Raw genomic sequence first — 27585 nt, forward strand, 5'->3', positions numbered from 1 at the left:
TGGACTGATGTGATCATAAAATGTATCTGTACATTGTGCTGAATCGTAGTGTAATAATGGACCTTGTGGTCTTTATTTTGGGTTTCATTTCCTTTCAATGAAAATCCATTTAAAGGTGTAATTTGTAAGGAATTACCATAATTCAAAGGTTGCTCCAGAACTATAGGGGGCAGCATAACCTCTAACTGGTGCTCATTTCTCTTTGCTGTAGCTACCTTTAGTGTCTAGCTGCCGTTAGCAAGTAGCTCAGTTAGCCGTGGAGCTAAGTGGTTCTATTTGCTGACTCAAGTCTGCCAGCACTGCAGTCTCAGATAACAGAGGGGCGACCAGATGCCAGTTTGAAGACCGGACATACAGTATGGAGGTGATTTACAGCCGCTCTGACCAAGACTATGACTCCAGGCATGTGAAGACACAGTAGGTTTGGGACAGGAGAGGCATGAAGTGTCGGGTTTTACGATGAGTTAACGAACAAAGCAATTAAGCTTGACTTGACAAAAGAGAAACTTGAATTCTGAAAGTGTCCCAGCATCTCCCAGCTGAAACTACGCAAGCTATTGAACTATTGAGCCTTTGGTGGTACAAAGAAGTATAACAAGACAGGGCAGGCCAGGGCTAGCTTGTTAGCATGCTAGCTTGAGTATTATATTAGATGTCTCTGCAACACGTCTTTGACATAACATCAACACTGTTGATTCTTCACACTGTTGATAATGTGAGTTCATATTTTGATTGTTTTAAACTTAAATTCTGGCCATACCTTACACATTTCTCCCTTGAGGACACACTGTACAATCAGTTCTCTTACTTCCTGTCAACCAACCAGCCTTTGAGAATAAACTGAAGACATTAGTAGATCTGCCTGCATGAAGTCTCATCATCAGAGAGATTACATTTCATGTTAGTAGTGGTCACTAATGCTTTGCTTAGCAATTACATGATGATTACCATGATGATTCAAAAATTATCACAGAGGTCCAGTTTAATATGTAGGACATGATCAAACTGAAACCTGAATCATTAAGATATGCACTTGTATTATTCTGTATGGCTATAAGTAACATATGAAGATAAATAATTCATGTTATTAAACACTGATGAAGCCTCTTTACTGGGCGTTGACTACAGATACGCCTATCAGAAGTGGAGAGACATACTCCATCTAACGCACACTACTACATACCAGTCATGTGATGTGAAAAGAGGCTTCAAATGTCATCGATGTCACGGTTAGTGGAGAGCCACAGAGTGGAAAAGCTCCAGACTCTGTAAAGAATGGGACGTCTAATGTTACTTCAGGCAGAAAACCCTCGATGCAATGCAGACAGGTTCATATGTTTTCTATGAAGTTCAATTAAGAGGAGCGTTCATTAGCAAACTGCTAATGTTGAGTCAGACGAGAATTAACAATCATTTTAAAGTGCTTCATAACCAGTTTTGGAGGAGGGTTTCGGAGTCTATCCCAAAGTAAAAGTACTACAACAAATCTGAAACAATATGATGTGATGTTGTGTAAAGGTACGTAGGTACAATCAGGAAAAATGTTCAGTAGTATTAGTTCAACAGTAGGTGTTCCTCACCTGCATGTTATTCTTATTCTGAATGTGTTTATATATGCAAAGAGGGACACTTTAAATCCAATTCCCTCTGTATTTTATTTTACATTTTTTTCTTTCAACTTGGACCTCCGTAATAACCCAGTTTTTAACAATGCATTTGATTGTGGGGTTTTTGCCTCAGGCAAAGTCATCTGGACTGTGAATTTACTGGAATTGTGTACAAAGAGCTCAGGGGACTTTGACTCATGGGTGTCGGAGCCGTTACACTAAATCACGATGACAAATTAGTGTTTGGTCCCCCCTACTTTCACCGTGTTGGAAAGGCGTCCGTCTAATTCACTTGGCACTCTTTTAGGAGCGCTCTGTCGGTACTTTATTATCTAATCCATTCTGCTTTCGTACTCGCAGATTGACCCATAGCACGTGCACACCGCTCACGATAACAGTTAACTAAGCCTTGAACGAAGACAGTTTGCCAGGTAGAAAGAAGGGAAGCATGACAGGAAAGAGGAAATTAAGATGGCGAACGTGAAAGGGAGAGAAAGAAAGGGATGAAATGAACTTAACAAAACAGGATTTGAGGTTATCACGGCAGGGAGGAGCACTAGCTGTAAGCTTTTGTTATTTTTATTTGGTTCTGGGTTGGATTTTAAGTTATTTGCTTTTTGAAATGTCACAAATTATATTTTTAGCCAAAAAACAGTCTACATATCAGGGGCCTGTGCCACAAAATAAATAAATTAGTCATCAAATACATTTCTATACTTTTAGCTTTTTAATATCTTCAGATATGCGTCTGGATTTAAATGAACCCATCATTTTCTTAAGCTAGTTTTATCCAGATAAAAGTGTCGATCCACTTGTTAGAAGGAATCATGACATCTGCTCAGAGATTGTCCCACCCACGTTTTAAACGCTTCCTATGCTCATGCTTTGCCTCCACTAAGTTTCAGGAAGAAAGACTTGCAGCAATAATAATAAAATTAGGAAATAACCTACTTGGCTTGAAAGAACTTCAACATCTCACATGTCAGCCTAAGTAAATTTACTCTATTAATCTAATGAAGGTTAATGACCAACAACACAGAACACAAATATTTTACAGGACGACCTATCACGCTTTTGTAGAGTTTACCTTTCCTTTCGTGTTTTATGTTCTTGCGCTCTTGAGCTTGTTATTTCTGCTTTTTATAACTTTAAAACTGAAGTGTTTTAAAGCTCAACAAGGCACAAAGCCTGGGATGTTTGTTTGTGCTGTTGGCAAAAAGTTCATTAAAAATGACAAGTGATCTTTTTTTGGACCACTGTTAGGAGAAATTCCTTCTGAGGTGTTTCTGGAGCAGAGAATGACTCTGCAGAAGCACTGTGGAGATTATGATGCTTTACTCAAACCCTGCAATGTCTCAGTTTCTTGATGGACAACTGAACAAAGAAAAATCTGGCACCTCACAAAGTAGAAACAAATCTGAAAGTGGGGAGCTACGACAAAAGAAGAAATATGATTTTAGCTGAAACCACACGAAGGAGGAAAAGCATTTAGATGTTCTGTAGTCTCAGCGGTGGGATGAACACTTCCCTATGAAGATTTCAGAGTTGTGCAATGCAGACAGACACTGTGGGAAATGTTCCAGAGGAAATGCAGATTGGACGTTATCCAATAAAAAAAAGGAAGTGTGGAGAGAAGCAGCATGGTTTCTATCGCCACAAGAAAAACAGGCACCGCATCGCAATCCAGTATATAAACTCGACAGTGGTTTCAGTGGTAATACTTCAACACCTCTGCAGTTTTTCAGTGATTTAATTGGCAGCTTTTGCATTGATTGTCTCATTTGCACAAAAAAAAATCCACAAACACATATATGAACTATTGATACTACTATCTATTCTACAACATTTAAGCGAAAATAAAGATTATTCTCGATTTACATCATGAGATTTATACATTTTTAGATATACATTATAGCTTATGTGTTATTCTAAAAATCTCCATACAGTTGGCAGTGTAGGCTGACTGCTACATACAAACATCAGTGAGGCTTACATCCAAAACACACGTCTAACTCTACAGGAAATGAGAGGAGTCGGTTGTGCCATGCAAAAAAAAAATCCCCGAAAAACTTTCACATTGTCAAACATGAACCATTGTTCATCCGATCCGTGACGGATCCACAGATTTCCCAGCTCAGCTCAGCTGTGTCCCCTGCTCCTCAATCACACGAAGCACTGGTTAATGAATTGGATTGAAGTGGAACAATCACATGTCGCCACTGACTGACAGCTACTGTAAGTGTGTCACAAGAAACATGGCAATGACCAGAGCACAGAGAGGAAAACAACGCGGCCATTCTTTGCCTTCTCCACGGTCGATTTGGCCTGTTTATAGCGTTGAAAAACACTCACATTGTTCAATTAAAGTGAGCAGATAATAAACTTAGAGAGCGCATGAAGATGGGCAGACTGTCGGGTCGCTTCCTCTGAGGAACGCATGCAGTAAAACGATGAAAAGGAAGTGAACCTGCTGACAAAAGTGACTGAAATCTCCGCAACAACAAGACATGCACTCTCTTGGGGCGGTAAAAAAAAAAAAAAAAGTCATAAACATGGTGTAAAATATAGGATTAAGAACACTCTCAGTGGAAAGGACAAGCAGATTCTCCTGCAACAGATAAGACCTCAGATGCATAACAGAGGCAGTGATAAACAATCTGTTAGGATAAGGTACAGCTTCGGATGCTTATGCGGTTTATTTCCTCCTTTCATGTCTGCAGTCGGTGTTGGACGTGGCAATTTCTAGTCATGGTCTGCAAAGAAGCAAGTCACATGCTTGCTGCAGCTGCTCGTCTGTCTGGCGAGCAGACACGACGCGGCAAAAAATAGCTGTGAAGGCGACTCTCTCTGCAACTGTCCGAGCTGTTGTACCATTGACGGTCGTACTTTCCCCGATGCCTGCTGATGAGTGATTGGTCTGCTGATTGATTGACTGATGGATTGATTGATTGTTTGGCGGGTTCTGGCTTTTCAACAGAACTGGTAGTTGTTGGTCTTCATCAGAGGCTGCTCCTCTTCCACGTGGTCACAAGACTGGTCACAGGGGCCATCGCAGCACTTGGGCTCGTCACACACTTCACCCTCCGTAACCTGCTGCTCCACATTTTGGTAAATTAGCTGTGGAGAGAGGCATCGTTAGGATGAGGAGTCTCAAAAAAGCCCCCCCCCCAAATCTTTAGATTCACGTGACAAATGTTTCTTGCATTCAAACAGTATTTTCTATCAAAAAACACACTTTTAGGTTCCTTGTTTATGCAGCAGAGGATGTTTCCTTGTCTCAAATCCATTGGCAACAGCTCCTAAATAAGATTTTATCACAAATTGGTTTGACAGTAATGCTAAATCTGCTGTGTCTTCGGGAGAATTAAGTGGGGAAAAAAATGAGGGTTTCCTGAGGACATCTTCGTCACATGCTTTGTTCCATGGATAGTTTTTGCAAAGCCAGACTGGAGTCACTGAGCCCTGCCACGCTCCCACTCACCTGTTCCTGCTCAGGTTGGTCCCCAAGCAGTCTTTCTATCATCTGAGTGATCTTGCTAAACGTCGGCCGCTCTGTAGGTTCCAGATTCCAGCACATCTTCATGATCGTGTAGCTGAAACAAGGGGACAAATAGACCATACATGGTAACCAGACTCATATCAGAGAAGATTTATCCTAAGCCCACACTTCTCACTGCTTAATCTTTTTGGTGTAAGATCATGAATCCGTATCGAGCCAAACTAGACAGCGAAAGGAGCGGCTTATAGAGAGGCTTGTTCATAAACACCCCTGCCCCTCCAGTCTCATTTCGCTGCCGTGAAATAGCAGTTACATGGCTCCCTAGCATCGAGATCATGTGGCTAACAGGCAGAACTGAGGCCTGACTCACAGCAGAACAACAGATGATTAGGCCCTGACTCAGATCCAGTCCCCTCAGTTTTCCACAGCATAGTTATTCCGGGGAGTGTGACAGCCACACCAAATCAGCAAACCCAGATGTTAGGCCCCTCTGAGAGACTGGGAAAAACACTCTCTTTATTTTTCCATGACAGTGTCTTGTTAAGACGGAGTTGAGGTCTGTTACTTTTTAAGTTTGGGGTTAGGAGATAACCCAAAGCAAGTACATTAAAATCAGGAATAATGGAAGTTCTTCATGAGGTTGCCTCGTGTGGCTGTTATTTATGTAAGATAAGGGCAGCGAAGAATAAAGGGGTCTTTGTTCAGTTCGGGATGAACATTTGGGAAAAACTGAAATCAATTCAGGATCAGCTGTTTTTATAAATCAGTTGTTGTGAGAGCTTATATAAACTTAAATGTTGCAAGATGCTTCCGCGTGTTAGCAGCGGTTGTCACAGGTTAGCACAAAGGACCACAGCATTAACACAACAGTCTCTCAGAGCCTGAGACGTAGACTCAGTTGTTAAAATGCAGCTGATAGTCACTTGATTCTCCAGTAAAACTCAACTGATAATCAGGTGACACAAAGTAGAGAATTAAGATTGGCCGGACAAGAGGCGTTTTAAAGAAATAGCGGCAGCGGTAGTCTTTTCATGTGGCAGACTTCTTTATGTCGCTGAAGGGTGGAGCTTACATCTCGGGGGGAGCGAAGTCTGGTTGGGACATCTGGTAGCCACGCTTCACCATCTTGTAGAACCTGGAGTCCACAGCCATGCTGGGGTACGGGCTCTTGCCTAACAGAGGAACATATACTGTAATTCAAGGCGAGCAAATCATGTGTATGATTGATTGATGATTGATGGTTTTGTTTAATTAATAGTGCAATTTGTAAGAAGTTTAGCTGAAAGCATTCAAAAATGAAAACTATCAACAGAGTGTGGAGAAATAACAGCTCTGACATGGCCTCTATGTATTGTGTTGCAAAGACATCTACTAAAGTTAGTACGCTAACCTGCTAGCGCTGACCTGTCCCAGTATAAAGCTCCTGAACTAGCAGTGTAAACACCAGCAGTCTCCCAGTTCACCAAACTCCCAGTCCGGGCTGCTAGCTGCATGGCTGGCTGGGCTAACTAGCTAACGGCAGCTACAGTTTGCAGCAGTTAGCAGTTACTATAGCGATATGCTGTCCCATATTTGTTTTAACAACAGGTGGCACGCTTTTACAGATTGCACCTTTAAGTGTCGTGCACTTAACAGAGCTCAGCCCATATCTGCTTACAAGACACTAACATGAACAACACAAAGACGGCCACAAGTTCAGAGCATTTCAGGGCATACAAGTCAATGAAAGAAACCCATTATTATTATGTTGTGTTTGGTTTGTTGTGTTGCATGTATTTTCTATAAATAAAGCTAAGATATAGTTCTCCTTCTTAAAGGGCAAACTCAGTTCAACTGAATGGTTTCTCAGGTCACTGTGCACGTGAAAGAGGAAAGGATCCTCAACAACACCAAAGTCACACAAAACACATATACCTCTCTTTAAATTAGGTGTTAAAAAAAGGTTCTGTGTAGTTTTCTGAGCTGAGGCTTATTCAAAATCTCCTCTTTCCATTGTTGCTTATGGATGTGTAATTTCTGTTGGACTATTTATAATCCAAATAACAGAGGTGGGATGTAACAATGTAACAAAACTTTGTGACTGCACTTAAGTAGATTTTTTAGGTACCTGTCTACTTGAGTATTTATTTTTCTGACAACTTTTTACTTTTACTCCCAACATTTTAACACACATTTACCACTTTACCAACCCAAAATGTTTAAGACAAATCCTACTGATTCTACCTTTATTTATTTAGTTTATTAGTCACTTTTTCACTTATATTAATATGATGTGAGGTTCAGTTAGCTTTGCACAGAAATGTCCTTCAGGGGGATACTTTTATACTTTTATACTCTTTTTTTTTTACATTTCACAGCCTGTACTTTCTTACTTTCACTTTTTGACTTTTACCAGAGTTTACCTTTTTTTAATTTATTTATTTTTTACTTCTACTTGAGTTAAGAATAGGTGTAATTTTGCCACCTCTGGTATGTCAGAAAGATGTCACTACATTGTGTGAATGTAGGGTGCATATGTGTACACATGTTCTGACCTAAAGAGAAGATCTCCCACAGGAGGATGCCGTAGGACCAGACGTCGCTCTGGACGGTGTAGACACAGTCAAAGATGCTCTCTGGAGCCATCCACTTCACTGGCAGACGAGCCTTCACACACAATGTAAAAAGACAAAAAGTGTTATTAATTTTTTTTTTTTCAGAATTGTCTTTAACTTGGTTGAGTTTCTCTTAATTTAATACCTTAATGTTATTTATTTATTTCAAAGGACCAAAATAAACTACTTCTACTACTACTCGTATTAAATTTAAAGTAAATGTTGGATCTAATCTACTTACGTTGCCCTTCACCACATAGTTGGAGTCATTCATGATGTCACGTGCCAGACCAAAGTCACAAATCTTGGCCACTCTGTGATCAGTCAACAGGACATTCCTTGCAGCGATGTCTCTGTGAATACACTGCAAACACACACAAACACACACAGTTTGACGGTGATTTTGTTTGTTGTGTCTGGGTGAATACCAGCATATTCTACATCCCAGCTGCTGCTGCTGCTGCTGCTGCTGCTGCAAAGTAAATAATCAGAACAGTATTTTCTGTTGCAGGTGTGTCTACATTTTATTCCTTTATGGGGTAATCACTCACATTTTTGGCAGCCAGAAAGTCCAGGCCCTGAGCCACTTGAAAGGAAAACCTCAGCAAGTCATCGATGTCCAGCGGCCAGTCAGCAGTCTCCTCACAGGCAGTGTCTTGAATTAGATATGCATGTTACTAACGCCCAGGGTCAGGAAGTAACAAGGATTATACTTTTCATTGGCACGCTGCAGCATTATGACTGATTTGTGTTCATTTCAACTGGGACTTGGTGAGAAAGCTTTTTACCTTGAGAGGTTTCCATATTTGGCAGCTGACTAGGTCTCATCTCCAAGTAGCTGCTCAAGGACGTACTGGAGATCCCACTGTCACTGTTGGATGGGGAAAAAAACAAGAGGACGTCAGCAGAATCAGAAAACACAGATTGTATGTTTTTCACAAATGCACATTTGTGGTGATGTACCTTCTAATGAAGTGTTTCTGATTGCAGATGTTCTTGTAGTCATTCGAGTTCTCCATAATGTCGGGAATGTTCATGACAAAGTTCACGAACGTCTCTGCCTTCTGGCGAAGGAAGTTCAGGAGGTCGCCGAGGCTGCAGTATTCTGTGATTACAAGCACCGGTCCTGATGAAGAAACACAAGTATGTTGTGACTCTCAACAAAGTTATTTCAGATTTTCTATAAACTGGATGGCGGAGAACTTCCATAAACATGGATTTTACAATATTTTAATTTGATCAAGCGTAATACAGGATGCTGTCTGACCTCCATAGGTGCAGGCTCCCAGTAGATTGACAATGTTCTTGTGGTGTCCCAGGTGGCTCAGGATCTTCAGTTCAGACATCAGAGCTTCCCTCTCATCTGAATGAGCGCTGGCTGCAAGACACACATTATAAATAGTCATCATTATATCATCCCATCTGATCATGTGAAACAAATGATTTAGGATTTCACCACGAGGCATTATCAGCTGTATTCTCCACGTTATCTGGAAAAGGTTCAGATTTGCCAATCAAATCGGAGGTCTTGGCATTAACTCACCTTTTAACATTTTCACAGCCACGCGCATCATGTTATCCTTCTCGTTTCCCAGACCATAAGCTGTGGCCTCAACAACCTTTCCAAAAGCTCCTGCACCCAGGATCTTCCCTGGTCGGACAGAAAATACAACAAGAAAGAAATTTAGCCTATAAAATGTTGGCATTTAAGTGCATCTGAGTCAGTTGGGGATAACATGGTGCTAACCCAGCTTCAGCTTGTCTCTTGGGAACTCCCACTTCTCATTGTAGGGCAGCTGAGTGGGGTCAATGAAGGTGTAGTTGTTTCCATCTCTTGCCTCGATGATCTTCCAGCGGATCTCATACCTGGGTTTCTGAAGATGGAAACAGGAGCTAATGGTAGTAAACAATAACAACAAAAATACTGCATCTAAGTAGCTCATATCCTGTGGAAATTAACAATATCTTCCAATTCAGGCCACTCTATGTTTTATGGTTACACTTTAAAGGTTAAATATATGTTGATATAATACATTTTGAACATTAATTTAGATGCAAACATAACCTCTTTTGCTCATTTGCACTGTTGTATGTTGTATAATTGTGTGTTTTTAATGTGTAGTGTATGCGTATTTATGTACTTGCAATGCTAGACCAGTGGACTGCTTTTAAAACCTGGTGCCTACATTACCCACAATGCAACTTAGCCACTGAGTGACATCACTGGAGGCAATTAAGTAAGTTTAGGAGTTACCCTTTAAGAATGTAAGTACATCTTACCTGTTTATATTTGTAAAGCAGGAAAACCAGAAGCACGAGGAGGATGGCCAGAATGCCTGCTGCTCCAGTCAAGGTGGAAGTGAAGAGTTTGTCTACACAATTCAGGAAAAAAAAGAGTAATTGTAATTTGTATTCTGTTTGCATTTGTTTATTAAAAAAACAGTTTAATAACATCTACAAAGGTGACCCATTCATGTGACTGAGCGATAACAAACTGAGAGGCACAGAATCCGTGTTCACATTCAAATGGCTCACCAGAAACCTCCATGGCGAAGGTGTCGCTGCTGACGCCGACAAGGTTGAAGGCCACACACTCCACCGTCATCCTCCGGCTGGACGGCCCCACGGTAAGGACGCTCTCCACCTCCACGGCCCCGTACTCCTCCCTCTGGACCTCCACCGTGGGAGCCTGGAGAGGGATCGCCATCTGCAGCCCCGTGTGATTTTCATTGCACCTGCCTCGTTGCAACACACACACAGTCAGACAAATGCCCCGAGCAGCTGCTGTGGGTCAAAGTGCCAGTTTTTCTGTGCAGTGATACTTACGTAGGCCGTATCCCAAAGCACTGGTACCAGATGATTCTGGGAGCAGGATAACCAAATGAGGTGCAAGTGAGTGTGGTTACGTTTTCCCATCTCACCACGGCAACAGGTCTCTCTGCCAGTGAGGAGAAATCAAAAAATGTATCAGATCTGAAAGAAATGTTTCGACCCGAGAGAACTTAATCACGCCACAACACTCATTCGATTTCTTGACTGTGTCACTTACGATACATTTGCACTTGGAACGTGATGGACGCGTTGGCCAAGTCACTCCTGGCGTAGAAGGTGTACTGCCCCTGCTCCTGTGCGTTCATTCTCTTCAGCTGCAGACTTGCATGGTATCTAAAATAAACAAACCAAAAAGAGGAATGTCTACAGGACCTGAAGTGACTAATTCTGCGGTCTGAATTCAGACAGTTCCTGTGTATCATCGCCGAGCACGTCAACAATTTAAAAACAGAACACCGCTCTTCCCTCTAGCCGCAGTTTCATGACCTGAGGAAATGAATGACCTTGATGTTCCCTGTCAAATTTTACCAAAAATGCACCGACAGCATGTTTTAAATCCAGAATAGCTTCCCCTTCCTGTAGTACACTTGTACAATTGTTTTTAAAAACTGCGCTGACATCTCCACACCACTTTTCTCTGGCTTTGTACCTGTTGTTGTATCTGATGAACTTGTGCTCCTGTGTGGATGTGTTGGGAGATGTTGGGGTGTGCCATCTGTGCTCGATGATGTGGGGGTAGGCTTCGATGAGCACGCTGAGCTCCAGATCTTCTCCCTCGTTCACCTCGACCGAAAGACCCTGGTGGGCCAGTTTAGGGGACAGCTGGGGCAACAGCCTGATGTAGGGCTTATCTGAAAGAGAAATCCAAACAGTTTGTTTTCAGCGGCTAACCCTTACCCCAACTCCAGCCCAAACCCCAACCCTAACCTTAACCCCAAACCCCAATCTAAAACCCAACCCTAATCCCAACTCCAGCCCTAACCCCAACCCTAACTTAACCCCAAACCCTAACCCAAACTCAAATCTGAACCCCAAACCTAGACATAGCATAGCAAGAGTGACTGTCTCTGCGGCTCACCTACAACCAGCAGGTATGTCGTTGAACTGTTCACCCCTGCTTCATTTGTGCCAATGCAGGAAATGTTTCCTGTGTCTGCAAGCTCCACAGCAGAGATGGTCAGGATGCTCGTTATGTCGAGGCGGTTCTCTCCACCGGAGCGAACCTTCTCCTCTACTATCACTCTCTGAAGACAAAAGGAAGAAATTCAATCAGAGTTCAAATTATTATTACTACCGCAATCAAGAAAACTCCCAAAATGCCTTGCACTGACCGACTTGGTGGTGTAATTCCAGGTGACGTTGTAGTTGAAGTTGGGGTTGTGTGTGGTGCAGCGAATCTTGAGCTCCTCTCCAACAATGCGCACATATTCATCCGTCTCCAAGAAGACGTATGGAGGGAAGCGAAGCTCTAGAGAAAAGGGAAATCATAAATCAAACTTGATGCACATGTAAGTTCAAATTACTGATGACAGCTTTGGGTAATCATTCCTCACTCTGAATGACGTTGATGGAAAAGGCCTTGGACGTCTTCTCCACTCCGTTGACCCTGGCTGTGCAGACGTAGTCAGCGTTGAAGCTCGGGTGGAGGCTGTGGATGAGAATCCCACGGTGCCGGTAAACTGTGAAGTTCATCCCCGGCGGCACGCTGGTGCCATTGTCCATGCGGAGGCCGAGGTCTGTGGCCGCTGGGTCGGTCAGCAGGCAGGGCAGCAGGTAGTCCTCACCCTCCTTCCTCACCACCCGCAAGGACGTGCTGCTGGTCCAGAACACACGGTTTGGATCTAGTAAAGAAAGGGATGAAGACAATTTTCACAAAATGCCCCAAAATCTCTCAAAAACAGCCAGTCAAGGTAAACCAGCACAGCTTGTCTGAGCTGGAGACACTGTTTGACTGCCACAGCTTGTGGAAGCGTATCCTCCTGGTGCGCACACAGAATAGTCGGACTCTCATTTCTCAGAGCTCACCTTTTACGTACACATGCACTGAGGAGATCAGTTGACGTTGCTTTGGCATGGCAGTGTAAAAACATCTGTATGTCCCAGTGAATTCTGCAGTGGGACGTTCCACCTTAAGGGTGCGGATGTTCCCGCTGCCCCTAGAAACAAAGCGTCTGTGTTTGGCTAGCCTCGTCTGCCAGTTTACGGGCCCGTCGCCCTCGCACTTCAGGTCGAGAGAGGTCCCAGGTCTGACCACCACATCTGAACTCCCCACCGCCTTAGAGTTGAACTTGATCACCGGACGCCTCCATTCCACTGAGAAGGAATTAAAAGAAATATGAATGAGTTAATTAATTTTTTAAGGCAATTGAAACTTGCCTTTGTGGATGAAGTTTCAGAGGTTATGTTTGCCCTATTGTGTGTGTTCTCATTATGATTCGAGACTTTGTTTATTGTTTTGTTCCTTTCAAGACAACTGAGAAGCGTCCGCATTGTGATTCTGCTGTATTTTGGAAGAAATCTCCTGAATCCAGGAAACAGATTGAAGACTTGGACCCTGATAACATCCTTCAATCGCTCTCGCTTCTGCTTTTTCTCGCTATCTCATCGCTGGAGATATAAAACTGTAAATATGAAAAAAAGCTTTGCATCTGATGTTATTTTTACAAGGGCTGTCATGTTCAGCACTTAAAAATAAGAGAGGACACACATTTAAAGGATAAGTTCACCCAAAAATGAACATTCAGTCAGTATCCACTCATCCTCATGATGATGGAAAGTCAGGTGAAGTCTTGTAGTCCACAAAACATTTCAGTCTCCATCTCCTTCAGCTGTTTAGGAGAATGCTGCACTCTATTTTGCTGTAAAGCTCCAGAAATGTTTTGCGAACTATGAAACTTCATCCAACTCCAAGTTGATAATGAAATAATGATCCTGAATTTTCATTTTTTGGGTGAACTTATCCTTTAATGTGTTCAACGTGAGCATGAGTAAAGGAAATTACATTTGTCAGGCATCTTTTTGGAAGAAACTGCTACAAAATATAGATAGTTGAAGTTTTGGTGATAAACAACAATGCCCTCAATGACGAGGAAGTTTGTTGTTATTCAGATGGACAATTCATTGCAAACTTAGGTTTTTGGGGGTTGGACCACTTCGGTGCATTTCCTGTTAACCTGTTGAGTCCACACTTTCGATAAAGGTTATCAGATTCTCCATTTAGAGGTTTGTACATTGTGTTTTGAAGCTTGAAGCAGAACTGAGATTCCAAGATCAGCATTTTTTCAGTTCACCACAACACACAAAATCATGTAAAGAGACCAGGAATGAAATGAAATCAAACCAATCAGCATTTTAGATCTGAACCTCCTGATTGTTGATGTAAGCAGATGCCTTTCCTCCAAGCTCCTGTCTTAATCATCAAAATGAACTATTCATCCAACCCCAAAATGACCCCAATTACACCTCATACAGTAATCCAGCAGAAAGCAAAGCTAATTCACTCAGCCATAATTAAACCAAACAACAGATGCTCTTATGTGTTCAATTCAAATACATGAAATCAGGATTTGTTGCTCGGCGGGTGATACCCATATATGTGGTGCTCAGAGCCAAACTCAAATTGAGGTGGGGGTGGGGATGAGAGAAAGATAGCATCACAAGAATGACCCCAAAAACAACTCATGATGCTGCAGACAAGTGTCCTGCTGATGACACACAAAACAGTGTCAGATCTCAGCATTTCTCAGCTTTTCTCAGCTCCCTACCACGAGTTTATGCCATGAAATGTACGATGAAATCATTCGAGAGCCACACACGAGAGCATGTTAGGCCTTCCTTTAAGCGTATTTTGCACGAATAATTGGTTAGTTGTGGTGCAAACATGTCATTTAAAAAAATATACGTGGAGTTTATTTTAAACGCTCGACTTAATTCCATATTTACAAAAACCTTCGAGAGGTTTTTACAAACTTAACTCTCCACATCGTCAGACTTTAAATCCTTCAAATCAGTATATAAATAATAAAGAATTCACTTCAGAGCGCTCTTCTTTCACTTGCGTTGTCTTATTCCAGATTGCGTATCGTACATTTAAAGCTACAGTAGCTGTGTAAAAAGAACCGGAGTAAAAAGAGAAGACACTGAACACACAGCAGCTGTAGATTTTAACAGTCAGTGTTTGTCGGGCCTTACCTGAAGCAGCAGAGGCCACGATCCCCATCAGCAGAGTGAGGTAGGACTGCATCCTGGATCAGCTTCAAACCCGCAGTTTGAGCGTTGTTGTTTGCTAAGAAACACTCTTCTTTTGATCTGTGGCGCGCCGGAGAGAGAAATGAGAAAACCTCCTCCTAAGTTGTGCCACCACTCCCCTCCCCGGGTCAACTTCTCTTTTCTGTCCGGTCCGAGCAGTTTTGCCCATAAAAACGAATCTATGCTTAGTAACAATCTGTTTTACTGTTTGTCTTCTAAATCAGGAAACTAACATGAACTTCATTGCAATTGACATTTCATGATTACAGTCAGGGAATTAATAAGTCAGTACACCTGAAAATACAGCTGTATGGAGGCATCACTCATGTATTTTAAATGCACTCACCTGCAGATGTCCGCAGCCTAACAGACGGGTGAGAGAACTTCCCTGGGTCTGATGTTTCCAGCATCCAGAGCTGACACAAAAGTCCCTTCTTCCCTTTCTGTTTGCCTCTGCCCTTCTACTCCCTTCTGCTTGTTTACTGTCTCTTCACCACAGAAGTCACACAGCAAACATGAAATCTCTCAGACAGCAAGTGGTGGAGGGTGGAGGGAACTGTGCGTGTGTGTGTGTGTGAAGAGGCGGATCAGCATATCACGCTCAACAAATTAATGAGCCAGTGCCAATTTGCCGCAGAAAGGCGCAATTCTCCCAAGATATCCGTTGAGGTGAGACTAATCACCTTCATTGCTGCTGAACCATGGCAGCCATTCTTTTCTAGCCAGGAGAGCGTGGACTTGAGGGAGAGGGAAGGAAAGTCAAAGGGTTCTTAGAGATCTGACCGAGGAATCAGAGAAAAGCTCTCAGAGATATGAGACTGTAGAGTGAGAAAGGAGTCATTATGGATGTGTGCAGCCTCTTCCACGGAGGTTATGGGAATATTTGTCAGAGAATGTGCCGGGAAGAAATGTAGCTTTGTAAAAGTGAGACCAGCCAGGAATTATTTTCAACCAGGATTAATATGTTTTGTTATTAAATTTAGTATTTTTAGCTGTTTTAACAGTGCACAAAAGACAGACAGTTCAGCCAGACGAGAGCCACCGGGTTCACATGATTCATAAAAGAGTCACACTCCCAGTGCTACTACGATAATACACATTTATTGTCACATTTACAACATATAAAATGGCACATATAAAAAATACATTTGTAAACTGCTTTGGTACCATAGCTTGTGATACAGTGATCTTGTGCATTTTTAATTGCTACAGAAAGTTACAATGTGTTGTTTTAAATGGTGGATTAAGTACTGAAAGTCGAAACATTGTGTAAGTGAATGTTATACAATGCAGTAGAGGACTAAAAGCATCATTTTTTTTACATGTGCACATATGGCTATCTAAGGTCTATTGAGCACAGCAGCCCTTTATATCAGCGCGCAACAGTAGCTGCAAGACAAAACTCTGTCAGTCTATGCAAAGGCACTCGTGTGCCATCTTGTGCTATGGCAGTGATACGCTGTGTTTATTATATTCACTTGTGTGAGTCACCGGTCGTCACAGAAACTGCTTTACTGTAACAGCCACATATTTTCATTTATTCTATCTTTATCCTATTTATATCTTCTTCATGAATATCCTCGTTCTTCTAAATAAAGTGCAAATCTGGCACAGAACTATGTAATAAAACTACATAAGGAAAGTAAAAAATTCACAAATGACACAAATACATTTCATATAATCTTCACAAAAAAAAAAAAAGAAAACAGGTAACCTCTATATGGCGTATGTAGCTAAATATAATGTATTTCTCATCGTAAAACAGTGCATGTAGAATCTGTCTGCATTTCAGGCCTTTTTACAAAGTCTATTACAACACAGTGAACACAGTTGTTGATTGTACTTCAGGAAAAAATGCAACATAATTATTTAATCCACTTAAATTTCGATGACGGCGAAAGTTTGGGGATTTGCATATTCTTGTTTTTTCCTGTTTCTCTTGTGTGTAAATGTGTTTATTGTTTGTTTTTATTGTTGTGTAAATCTTTTGCGTTTGTAAAACTAATAAAATCTTTCATAAAAAACTAAAAAAATGACCCGCGTCTCTAAGAATCACCACTGTTTGTGAACAGTAAAGAGTTGTTAAAGTAGTAACAGCCAATAATATGTCTCAATGTAACTAACTAAACTAGCACATGTCTAATAAGGCCTCATAAGTCTCCGGCAACAATGAAAAATACAGTAAATGCATGACGTCACACTCAGGGTGGGAAGCCCAAGTGTCACACTGCTGTAGGCTATTTCAGGTTGCGAGTCGTATAAATGTAGGGAATATGACAATACATTATCATTTCACAGCTTCCCAACTGATCAGCAACTGAAAAGACGATGGATAATGACAATTTCCAAGGGTCATCGAGCTGTTTTCAAGGTTGAAAACCTATTATCTACAGCTAACGTTAGCATTCAGCCTCCTACTAGCTCACGATACTGTTTGATCGTGTTACATCATACCACAGAGTAGCCGTAATTTAACTCTAATTATCAACGCACATCTTGGATTCATTTATTTAACGTTAGCTAGGGTATGCTAATGTTAGCTGACGTTAGCTGCTGTCTAACGGTAGCTAATGGGTTATCAAACATGTTGTTTTACCATGAAATACGGTCCAATGTCCCTTCAGATTTTAACTATTCATTGTCTTATTGGTTGCTGTGAAATAAAAACAATTTGTCAGATTCCCCGAATACAACATCGTTCTTTTGATTACAGCATTCGAGCCTCCCACCCTGAGCGTGACATCAGAGGAAAATGGCGGCCATGTGAATATGGTCTATAGGAGTGTGAGGAGAGTACCGTATATGTTGTAGCAAACTTCCAATCAATGGAAATGGAGCTGGAACCATTTTGTAGTTTCAGAGGTACTAAGTGTGACACAAAAACTGAAAGAAAGGCAAAACTTTCTGAGTGCTTAGTGGAAAAACAAAGATTGCCTTCTTAGTCTCAATTTTGCTACATTCTAATTTAGTCATGTTCCCTTTTTCGAGACCTGTTCAAAAAAAAAAATTCCCAGAAAAGAGCTCTTTTTTCCCTCAAGGTTTCCTACGTGTGGCTACAGGAAGCTGTCTTCTACCTCGGGCGTTCCTGAGGAGCCGAGCAGAGCGTCTCTCTCACTGGTCTCCTCCAGCCTGTCCTCTTCTGGAAGGGTTTCAGCCGTGTCCTGCGACATGGAGTCAGTCTCCTCCTCCAGAGCCAGAGAGCTGAGGGCAGGAAAACAGAACACTCGCAGTCATGCATGAGTCAGAGGAGGACATTAGTCTTAGTCACTATTTATTAATGTCTCTTTGTGGTGCGGATCCTGATCTTCCTAAATTGTTTTTATCAAGCAACCACAAGTAATTTTTAACCCAAAACTGAAACTACACACTCATTCGCTGAACATTTAAAGAAACAATGCATCTTTTGGTTTAAAGGGTAACTCCAACAATTTTATACATTTAAGTGTGTTTACAGGTCTTGGGCAGTACTACTGCATATGTAAAAAAGGAGTATAAAGCCTTTTGTACGCGTGTAGTGATGTCACTCAGTGGCTAAATTGCATTGTGGGGAATGTAGGTTCTGCTGTTTCGATATTGATCATTTGTTTTTAAGCTATCCATAATGAGTCGAACAGTGTCATAGGAGTGCAATGCTAGACTGCTTTTCAAAACGTGGCGCCCACATTACCCCAAATGCAATTTAGCCACTGAGAGACATCACTCGAGGCAATTTATCAGGTTACATGCAGCTTCCTCTGGAGCCACAGAAGGCTTTATGCTAGTTCTTTATATATTTATCCAGATACAGTAGTACTCCCCAAGCGTTGTAAACACACTTTAATGTGTAAAATTGGTGGAGTTACCCTGAAATTGCTTGATCTAATGATTTTGACATCAAAAAGTAGCACTTCTTACTCCTTTAAGGTGTTAAGCAGCATCAGCTTATCATCCTGATCCTGTTTGTTCTATTTTAGAGGCCATCAATAGGGCTGCAGCTAACTAGCTAATTTTCTAAAGCCGGACGCAATGTCTTGAAATGACTTGTTTTGTCCATTTTGATAAAAACCAAAACATACATAACTTAACAATTTTTAAAGAACATAAGAAAGATGACTGGTGAAGTAATTCATTATAGATTGGCCCATGCAGTCACTCCCGAAGTGATTGACAGGTCTTATAACAAAGACGATACTAATACTAAAAAAGTTCAATATGAGTTATGGAAAAAAAATACTTTTAAATTAAATGTGTAAATATATGTCTATTTTACAGTCTTTTAAGCCAACTTTGCTTGGCTGCATGTTTATGTATGCTATAAAAAACACGTCTCCATGTCGACCTCCATAATACAGCTATTGTCACAGCTCAACATCTGGACGAGTGGGTGTGTGGTGGGAAAAAACTCTGCTCTTGTTAAGCAAATACATCCTCATCTTTCTCACAGCCCGAGCGTTTGGCACATGTCTGCAGCATCAGCGGCTCTGTACCTTGCAGGGCTTTCCGACGGCACATCGGTGAAAACTTCCTCCGGCTTGGGGTCTGGGATGGGAATGATGTATTCGTTGTATGAAGTTATGCCTTCCTGTGAGTCTGCCTCCTGTCTGAATTCTCCGGGGCTCAGGTTCTGGTCATAGGGGTCCGGGGGGAAGGAGAAGGAGGAGGGGGACGGGGAGCCAAATGCTGGGTTGGCAATCGGAAAGGGTGAGGAGAGTCGGGGCTTGGTGCGGGCAACTGCCGGGTGGTCGCTCTTCAGGAAGTTGTCGTTGACTTGGCTGTATCTCTGTTGTCAAGAGACAGTGGTTTGATTATTTGAGCAATGAGGAATGTTAAATTATTATCATGAAGTTACTAGACAGAACTTTAATTTCTTGTTGATTCTGGTGGCCTATGTGGACAAAAGATGAGGAGGATGAAACAAAGTAAACTCTGTTTTAGTGCCGCACCCTACCACCAGACTACAGAGCAGCTTCTTTCCTCAGGCTGTGAAAACCTCAATCCTCCGCACTCGGCAACAAAAATAGTTTTAATGGTTTAGAGTCAGACTCAGTGACAGGCATTGAGAATCACAATACAGAAATAGCCAGTCTTCTCACTGATTTGCTTTTATAGGTCATATCGAGGCGTCACTTTTAAATTGTGACTGTTTAATTACCAGTTAAAAACTCCTTGTAGGACATTTAGGGAATCAAACTGGTGGACAATGTGTCTACAAATAAATCTGTAATTTTCTGAACTAATTGTAAACTAAAGGATTATTTTATCTTACTACTGTCTTAAGACATACTTTTGTCCCACATCCCCTGTTAATTGACTTCATGCAAACATAACTGATATTATATAGTTTATATGCAAACATTCAACGCTTAAAGGTTGTTTAACAAACACAACAGTGTCATAGAGATGACACAAAAGAGGAAGAAGTGCTTCGATCATTTACTTACACAGAAATGCATCTAAATCTTTACTTTTTCTGAAATATTACCTGCTGGATATACTTAAAGTATCAGTAAAATGTAAAGGTGCCCGTTAGGCAGTATTATTAATGGCTTATCATTTCAATGGATTAATGAGGAAGTAGACAGGCCTGGGGAATAACTTTAATAGCTACTTTGCAGACTGCTGCTGCATCAGAGCCAAAGTAGAACATTTAAAACAATTTATTTAATTAGAGATTGATTTCAATAATCAGAAAACTGCTTTATTTCAGATCTGATAATTGGTTGAACTAGAGTATACAGAATATATGTTTGGATGGCTTTCACTTTCACCTTTACCAAAGTAATATCTTACAATATCTTTACTTTTACTCAGGTATTACTTTTGGGCCTTCAACTGGCCACTAGAGGGCAAACAGGCCGACTGTGAGTAAATGAGTGAATACAGGAATTCATTAAAAATATAACCTCACCCGATTAGTTTTTAATATCTGAAGATCTGCTATATGTCATATAGTGTTATGTGTCCAAGCTCACAGTTTAATGTCTCACTGACCTTTTTATAGCTCTCTGTCAGCATATTTCCCACACTGTGGACCAAAAAGGAGAACTCAGGCCTCTTCTCAAACTTCTCATCCCAGCACTTCTTCATGATTTCGTAACTGCAACATAAACAAGATAACATTAATTTATTTCACTTTCATGTCAGAGTTACTGGAAAGGCAACTATAACTACAGTGACACTCACACTTCATCAGAGGCGTGGGCTGGTTTGGCCATTCGGTAGCCTCTCTTCAAAGCGCTGTAGAACAACTCATTCATGGGCAGATCAGGATAAGGGGTTCCTCCTGCAGAGAGCATTTCAAATCATTTTAGTCATGCACAGGCTATGAAATTGAAACAAGAACTAAATATAATCTGTAAATGTAAACTTCGATAAATCATAAGTACACGAACCAAAATATGTCCAGCTAAGAAGAACATTGTGTCAACGTTGAGGACATTTGACATGATAATTTAATGTTATTTACTTTCACACAAAAAACGAGCTGACGCAACAACAACAACAAAAAAAAAGGATGAAAAAACCCAGTGAATGTCAGATTGAGACGTGGAAGCACAGAGAATCTTTAGTTATAACTTACAGAGGCTGGATTGTGAGTTTGTTTTTCACCACTAAGGCTAACGCGACATACAGTATGTAATAAACTGTCTCCTTTGTCTTCATGGTAGTTTCAAAAACATCGTGGGAAGAGGCAAAGAAAAAAAAAACTCACAATACTCAAGGAAATGCAGTTTTCAAAGCTTGACTGTGCCTAATAAGATTAAGACCTCATATGAGGCATCAAACAAACTGGTATGTTCTTGAAACCAGACATGGAATCTGAAATGTGCTTCAGCTTTATATGCACACATTTATTTTATTTGAGACACATGTTTTATTCTCATACTTTATGGTTCACCACGAAGAGAGCAAGGAGAAAGTGTGCGTGTGGCTTCAAGAATTAACAAGTCGAGCAGGTGAAACTAGCACAATGTGACCTATATAAGCGATTCAAGAAGATGAATACCTCTTCTGTGTAAACCAGTTCTGGTTTGGATCGATGGCTTTTTTTAATGTGTGTGTTTATGGGTGTGAATATGTATGTGTTATAACTGACCCAGTGTGAAAATCTCCCAGAGAAGAATGCCGTACGACCACACATCGCTCAGGGTGGTGTACAAATTGTGGAAAATGCTTTCTGGTGCCATCCACTTCAGGGGCAGGAACGTCTGAACGACAGAAAAAAACAGAAAGCTATTTAATTAGTCAACTGGGTTAAAAGTCCAGTTTGCTGTTTTTGCTTCCAATGCAAATCCACTCAGGAACTTGTGCGTAATATTTAGTTATTTGGCTGCAGTGTTATCAAATTTCGGTAATAAACAATAAATAACATTCATTTGTAGCTGTTTTTTTCCAGACCGACTTTCTTGAAGTGCATTTTAACGCAACATGAATAAGAGCCAGATTTCAATGTAATGTAAATGTATACGTTAATGTAAAGGGTCACATTTAATACAAAGTTTTTCCATGAATGTTGACTTAATTTGTACAAACTAAATAACTAGATGTGTGATAAAGAAGAAAGAATAACCAATTACTTTGTTTTCCAATACTTTTTTGTATAATACTTGAATAAAAACACATTATGTTTATTATGTCTGAATTAATTGAATTTAATAAGCACATTTTTTTTTTTTAAATATTCACATTGACATGAGAGAAAAACTTTGCATTAAATGTGACACTTTACATTGGACTTATTTAACTTAAAGTTAGATGGAAAATATGTGATTGTGAAAACTTAAAGGTGCACTATGCAACTTTTTTACAGGCCTATAAACAAAGCAACAGAGCTCTTGATATGGAACAGCAGTTTGAAAGAGCTAACATGACTTTTAGGCCTGGACACGTATATGGATATTTTTTTAAGCGGACATTTTCGTCCTCGTTTTAAAAAATTACTCTGTCCACACCACAGAAATGTCTCTGTCATACGAAGAGGCAAAACTGAAAACGATCGCCTCTGAAGCCTGCAATGCCATGCCCGGCCAATAGGTGGCGATTAGCAAAATGTAAAATACCACAGAAGAAGAACGTTATTAGCATGCGCAGTCAAATGGTCCAGAAGAAGCAGTCAAACGGCGGCAGTTAGGGTAAGAAGTTACGGCGAAGGAAAAGACAATAGAATCTTTTGTGTGGACCGACGATGAAGTAGAGTTGTTGCAACAACGTTACGTTCATGTGTAGCGCTGAGATGAGACCTGAAAGTGCAAAGTACACATAGATAGCCCGGTACATGTCAGCCATTGTTGGTGACACCCGTTTTGCTTCAATGCGCATGTGCGAACAGCTTGTCACTAGGCGCTTGTCATCATCGTGTCAACACCAGCTCCGTTTAACATCGCTACACGGATCCACTCAATCGGATATTTTTTTATTTCTCCACTTTTTTATTCGTTTAAAAATATTTCCGTTTATGTGGGTGAAATCGCCGTGTTTGTGTGGTTGAGAGGCCCAATTGGACAGAAAAATGTGTGTTGAGTTTTGGTAGGGTGAGAACGCAAATAGCCCATCTAGAAGTCCTATAGTTCAATAATATATGACTAAATAAACAAAACTGTTACTAACAAAGTTACATAATGCACCTTTAAAGTCAAAATAAAATATTTTCTGATTGGTTTAATTATTTTCATCGTAAATCCCTGATCTCTGCACTGCTGTTGCCACTTTGCCACTTACGCTGCCTTTAGAGATGTAGTTGGAGTCATGCATGATGTCTCTGGCCAAGCCGAAGTCACAGATCTTCACCAGTTTGCCCTCGCAGATCAACACATTCCTGGCAGCAAGGTCACGATGGACGCACTGTGGTGGAATAAAAATAATAGAATTAAATCAAATCGTTGTTTTTTACCCTTCAGAAACAACAAACAACAAGCGAGAGAGAGCAAGATAGTTTTACAGGAGAGCAAAACAAAATATAACCATACTTTATACCGACTCTTTTTACAAAATTCAATCTTAGATATTAAAACTTAATAAATATGTTGATGGCAATATACTTAAAGCAACATTATGTAACACTTTTACCGTAAAATCACAGCTTCTAAATCATTTTGATCGTACAGTGTCTTGTAATAGGGTGAATTGTGTCTCTGTCTCAGCCACTCTGCTCCCCCATCACTTGTTTCTTCACTATGTAACTTCATTAAGAGGGCAGGATCACAGCGTTACATACATGTTTACTTCAAGATTAAATTGCTTTATTCAACAACATTTTTACATATTTTGTCGAAGTCAGTGTTGGGTTTGATTAATTACTTTGAATTGCTTTAAAATTCAACTCTGCCCAATCGGAAATAGAACGAGCTCACCAACAGCTTTAATTATATTTATATATTACTAATCTTTCCCCAAAATGAAACTTACGCCCCTCTGCTTCTGACCCCTTGTTATATAACGTTAACTAGTAAACTTTACAGGTGTTGATAGGTCACTTTAGTTATCCTCAGATCAAGCCAGGCTACCTGTTTCCCCGAGTCCAGTCTTCATGCTAATCTAAGACAACCAGCTGTATCCAAACATATGCATCAGCAAGAAAGTGAATTAGCTTATTTTCCAAAATGTGGAACTATTCCTTAGAATCTAGCAGCTTAAGTCCACCATTACAGCTACATATGATGAAACACTGATCTTAAAATCCTACATTCTTGGAGGCGAGGAACTCCATCCCCTTTGCCACTTGGTAGCTGAAGCCCAAAAGATCGTCATAGGTGAGAACGGTAGAGTCGCTGATGACCAGGTCCAATCTGCCGCCACCTTAACACGATGACAAGGTGAGACAACAAACGTAAGAGGTAGAAGAGAAAGCGAGGGGGACATCATGAATGAGGACATTGTCTTGATGTTGGGAAACTCCGCCTGTCCTGTGACTGCATGGGTTGAATTGAAGCTCATGCCTTTCATACGCTGTAACGTTTGTCTGCACATTCGCTCCGGTCTGAGATCAAAAAGCAAACTGTGTTCATTGAATTATGAGGCAAAAACAATTAATCTGTTCAGGAGTTCCACAAGTCCAGTGATTAAAAAGAGCTCCTTTCACTCATAAATACAGGGGAGTTCCTCCTCTTTAAGCAGCAGACAGATATTTACTCATTAGCCTCACATTATCTTTAAATCAACTGTGTCTCAGTCTTTTTGTTTCCTGTGTAAAGCGAGCTAAATTCGTCATACTTGTTTTCAATTACATCTCTGGAAAACAAATTACTGTCAGTATAGACCGTGGACGGTATGATATAAACACGAATGGTTCGAGTCAAACCTTGTTCCTGATAGATCTCCTGCTGATAGGGAGACTCGTACGGAGAGGGCTGGATGTCCGCATACTTGATGGAGTCTATCTGCTCCTGCATGGGCACGTAGAGCGACGGCTCGTCTTTACTCATGTCCATGTATCCTCCATCACTCTCACTTCCAAATGAGACGTAGCTGGAGGGACACATGAAGTGTGAAAATGTCCTGAAACTGACCTATATCATCCATACACGCATACATTCATGGTTCTTCATCATCAATACACTTTATAGGAGAAAGTAATCTGCGGTATGTGACAGTAGATAAAAGTTATACAGAAGGCTCCTTTGTGCAGCTCTGGACAGAGATTTAGTGCCTGTTCCTCTCACCCTTTTCTCTGGCTGAGTGGAGTGCTCCCTCCTGAGATGAGGCAGCTGTCGTCTTGGTTCTTCTCAGCGTAGTACTGCAGGAGAGTGTGCTTGTTCCTGTGCAGGTAGTCCACCAGGTCACCATAGCGACAGTACTCGGTCACCAGATACAGAGGTCCTGATTAATGGAGGAAGAAAAATCTAAATTTAGGATTCACTAAACACTACTAAATAAATCATTATAGGCAGGGTACGCTTGTACTAATTTACTAAGCTAGTTAGATGTTTGGGGAAAGCCTTTATAATAATATTAAAAGAAAAAACAGCTAATTAAACTGGTACATTTTTATGAAATGTTCATGATTAGTTGATAATTGATTTGATACATTAGTTACTTAATATTGTATAAGAGAAGTTCAGTATTGTAAAAAGTACCCTAAAGTCATACTTCAGTAAAAGTAAAGATATTGTGTTAAAATATTGGTTAAAGTGACTCACTCATATGAATAGTATTTGAGTAAATGTCATAAAGTACCTGATAATAAATGTACTTAAAGTATCAAAAGTAATTTTCTTGCAATAAATGTACTGTATCAAAATAAGAAGTAAAAGTATATTATAAATATATTTACATGGATGTTGTATATACTCTATACTCTTGGTTGACTGATTATCAGATCTGATATTAAGCAATTTTCCGATTATTCCAGAAATATATTTAAAAATGCAGTACTCTGGCTCTGATATACAGCATGCAATCTACAAAAAAATAATGAATTTATTATCAAATGAACGTAGTGTGTAAAATTTACAACATCTGCCTCCAAAATGCAAAGAAGTGAAAGTAAGTAAAGTTCACCTCAAAACTGTACTTAATGGTGCAATACGCAAGAATTGGCCACCTTCAATTCATACTCCAAACAAATAGGGGCAGTATATCACCAGAGTAATCGCTAACTGCTGCTTACTAAATTCTTGTTATGCATCCATGACAGTAGCTACGGTTAGCTTGTTAGCTCAGTTAGCCCTGCACTGAGTCAGACTACCAGGTGAGTGTTGGTGTTTACACCGCAAGCATTATTGGAGTTTTGCACCACTGTAAGAAAGAGGTTTTTTAGGTTCAGGGCTAGCTAGTTAGCATACGAGCTTCAGTAGATAACTTTTCAACACAGTTCATAGACATCTTTGACATAACGTCAAAACTGTTATTTCTTCACATTATGTTGATGATTTAGCACATTTTTCAATGTTTAAAACTACATTTCTTATATATTCCAACTTTAATAACAGCACTCGAGTAAATGTACTCAATTACATTTCATATTTCAATATCCAAGCAACTGATATAAAATCCTTTTAACCTTTTCCTGCCTTTGGTCTTCGCTTTTGGGTCCTACTAATTACGATTTGTAACATCAGACATGCTCATGAATAACTTATTCATTTAAATATGGTTGCCGTTAAAGCGATATAGCTATTATGTGTGAATTATTGAACATTGTATAATTGTAAAAATTATGTGTGCTGATATTAAATGTATAACTGACATTTCATCACTGTGGTTAATAAATAATCAGTTAATAAATAATCCATACCATAAGTGTGCATAATAAGTAGCAGATAATGAGTTTACAAAACTACACGTTTTTATCGAATGTTACATCATTAACTGATCATGTGGACTATGACCTTTCACATTAACATTTTAAATAGCTTATCAAACTGTTGAAGCGCTTTCCCTTTTTACTGTAAAGAAGCAGCACTTCCAGCTGGAAATCATGAAAACAAGTGAATTGAGCACTAATGCACAACACTTAATAAACTTTGAGATACACACTTGAATCAAGAGTTAACTCATACTTTACTCAAAGCTCCCTAAAAAAAGTGATAGATTCATACAAGTACTTCCTTTCATTCATCACTTATGACCCACTAGGAGCGTGCGTCACTGTCTATTTCTGCAGAGACCCTGCCCTCTGCCAGTAATTTCAAATTTTCATATTATTTTGTGTGTTCAGGACGTTTGTGGGCGTAAGTGATTCTGGAGAAACAAAGTTGATTGTTGAGTCATTCACAGGATGTCACTACGGTCGTTTATGCTTAATGTTAGATATGCAAACAGTTATGGACAGGACCTTCGGTCTGGACGCATCGACATCGACATCTTTCTCCAGAATCTCTTACTGCAC

General features: G+C 40.4%; 2 protein-coding genes across 3 annotated transcripts in view; both read right to left on the reverse strand.

The window, feature by feature from the left end:
* Positions 1–3341: 3341 nt before the first annotated feature.
* On the reverse strand, positions 3342–15226 carry csf1ra (colony stimulating factor 1 receptor, a). Its single transcript, XM_084353919.1, has 22 exons — positions 15127–15226; positions 14724–14840; positions 12558–12845; positions 12086–12373; positions 11864–12000; positions 11611–11776; positions 11182–11383; positions 10750–10865; positions 10527–10638; positions 10236–10435; positions 9981–10072; positions 9448–9574; positions 9244–9351; positions 8968–9078; positions 8664–8826; positions 8489–8571; positions 8252–8355; positions 7942–8064; positions 7641–7752; positions 6179–6278; positions 5089–5200; positions 3342–4724 (listed from the first exon to the last, which is right to left on the reverse strand). The coding sequence occupies exons 2-22, from the start codon at positions 14773–14775 to the stop codon at positions 4578–4580; spliced, it is 2943 nt and encodes a 980-aa protein (XP_084210045.1). The 5' UTR covers positions 14776–14840; positions 15127–15226; the 3' UTR covers positions 3342–4577.
* Positions 15227–15862: 636 nt separating this feature from the next.
* The window catches only part of pdgfrb (platelet-derived growth factor receptor, beta polypeptide), a 35452-nt gene continuing 23729 nt past the window's right edge, over positions 15863–27585 (reverse strand). For both annotated transcript variants that reach the window (XM_084353838.1, XM_084353837.1), the window contains exons 15-23: positions 25418–25574; positions 25057–25223; positions 24442–24554; positions 23478–23600; positions 21856–21967; positions 20943–21042; positions 20751–20856; positions 19247–19539; positions 15863–17981 (exon numbers count right to left, since the gene is read on the reverse strand). In XM_084353838.1, coding sequence (XP_084209964.1) covers positions 17834–17981; positions 19247–19539; positions 20751–20856; positions 20943–21042; positions 21856–21967; positions 23478–23600; positions 24442–24554; positions 25057–25223; positions 25418–25574 — 1319 coding nt within the window. In that variant the 3' untranslated portion in view covers positions 15863–17833. The remainder of the gene's footprint in view (positions 17982–19246; positions 19540–20750; positions 20857–20942; positions 21043–21855; positions 21968–23477; positions 23601–24441; positions 24555–25056; positions 25224–25417; positions 25575–27585) is intronic.

Source organism: Pagrus pagrus (genome assembly GCF_965226575.1).
Source record: "Pagrus pagrus genome assembly, chromosome: 5".
In the NCBI taxonomy this organism is placed as follows: domain Eukaryota; kingdom Metazoa; phylum Chordata; class Actinopteri; order Spariformes; family Sparidae; genus Pagrus; species Pagrus pagrus.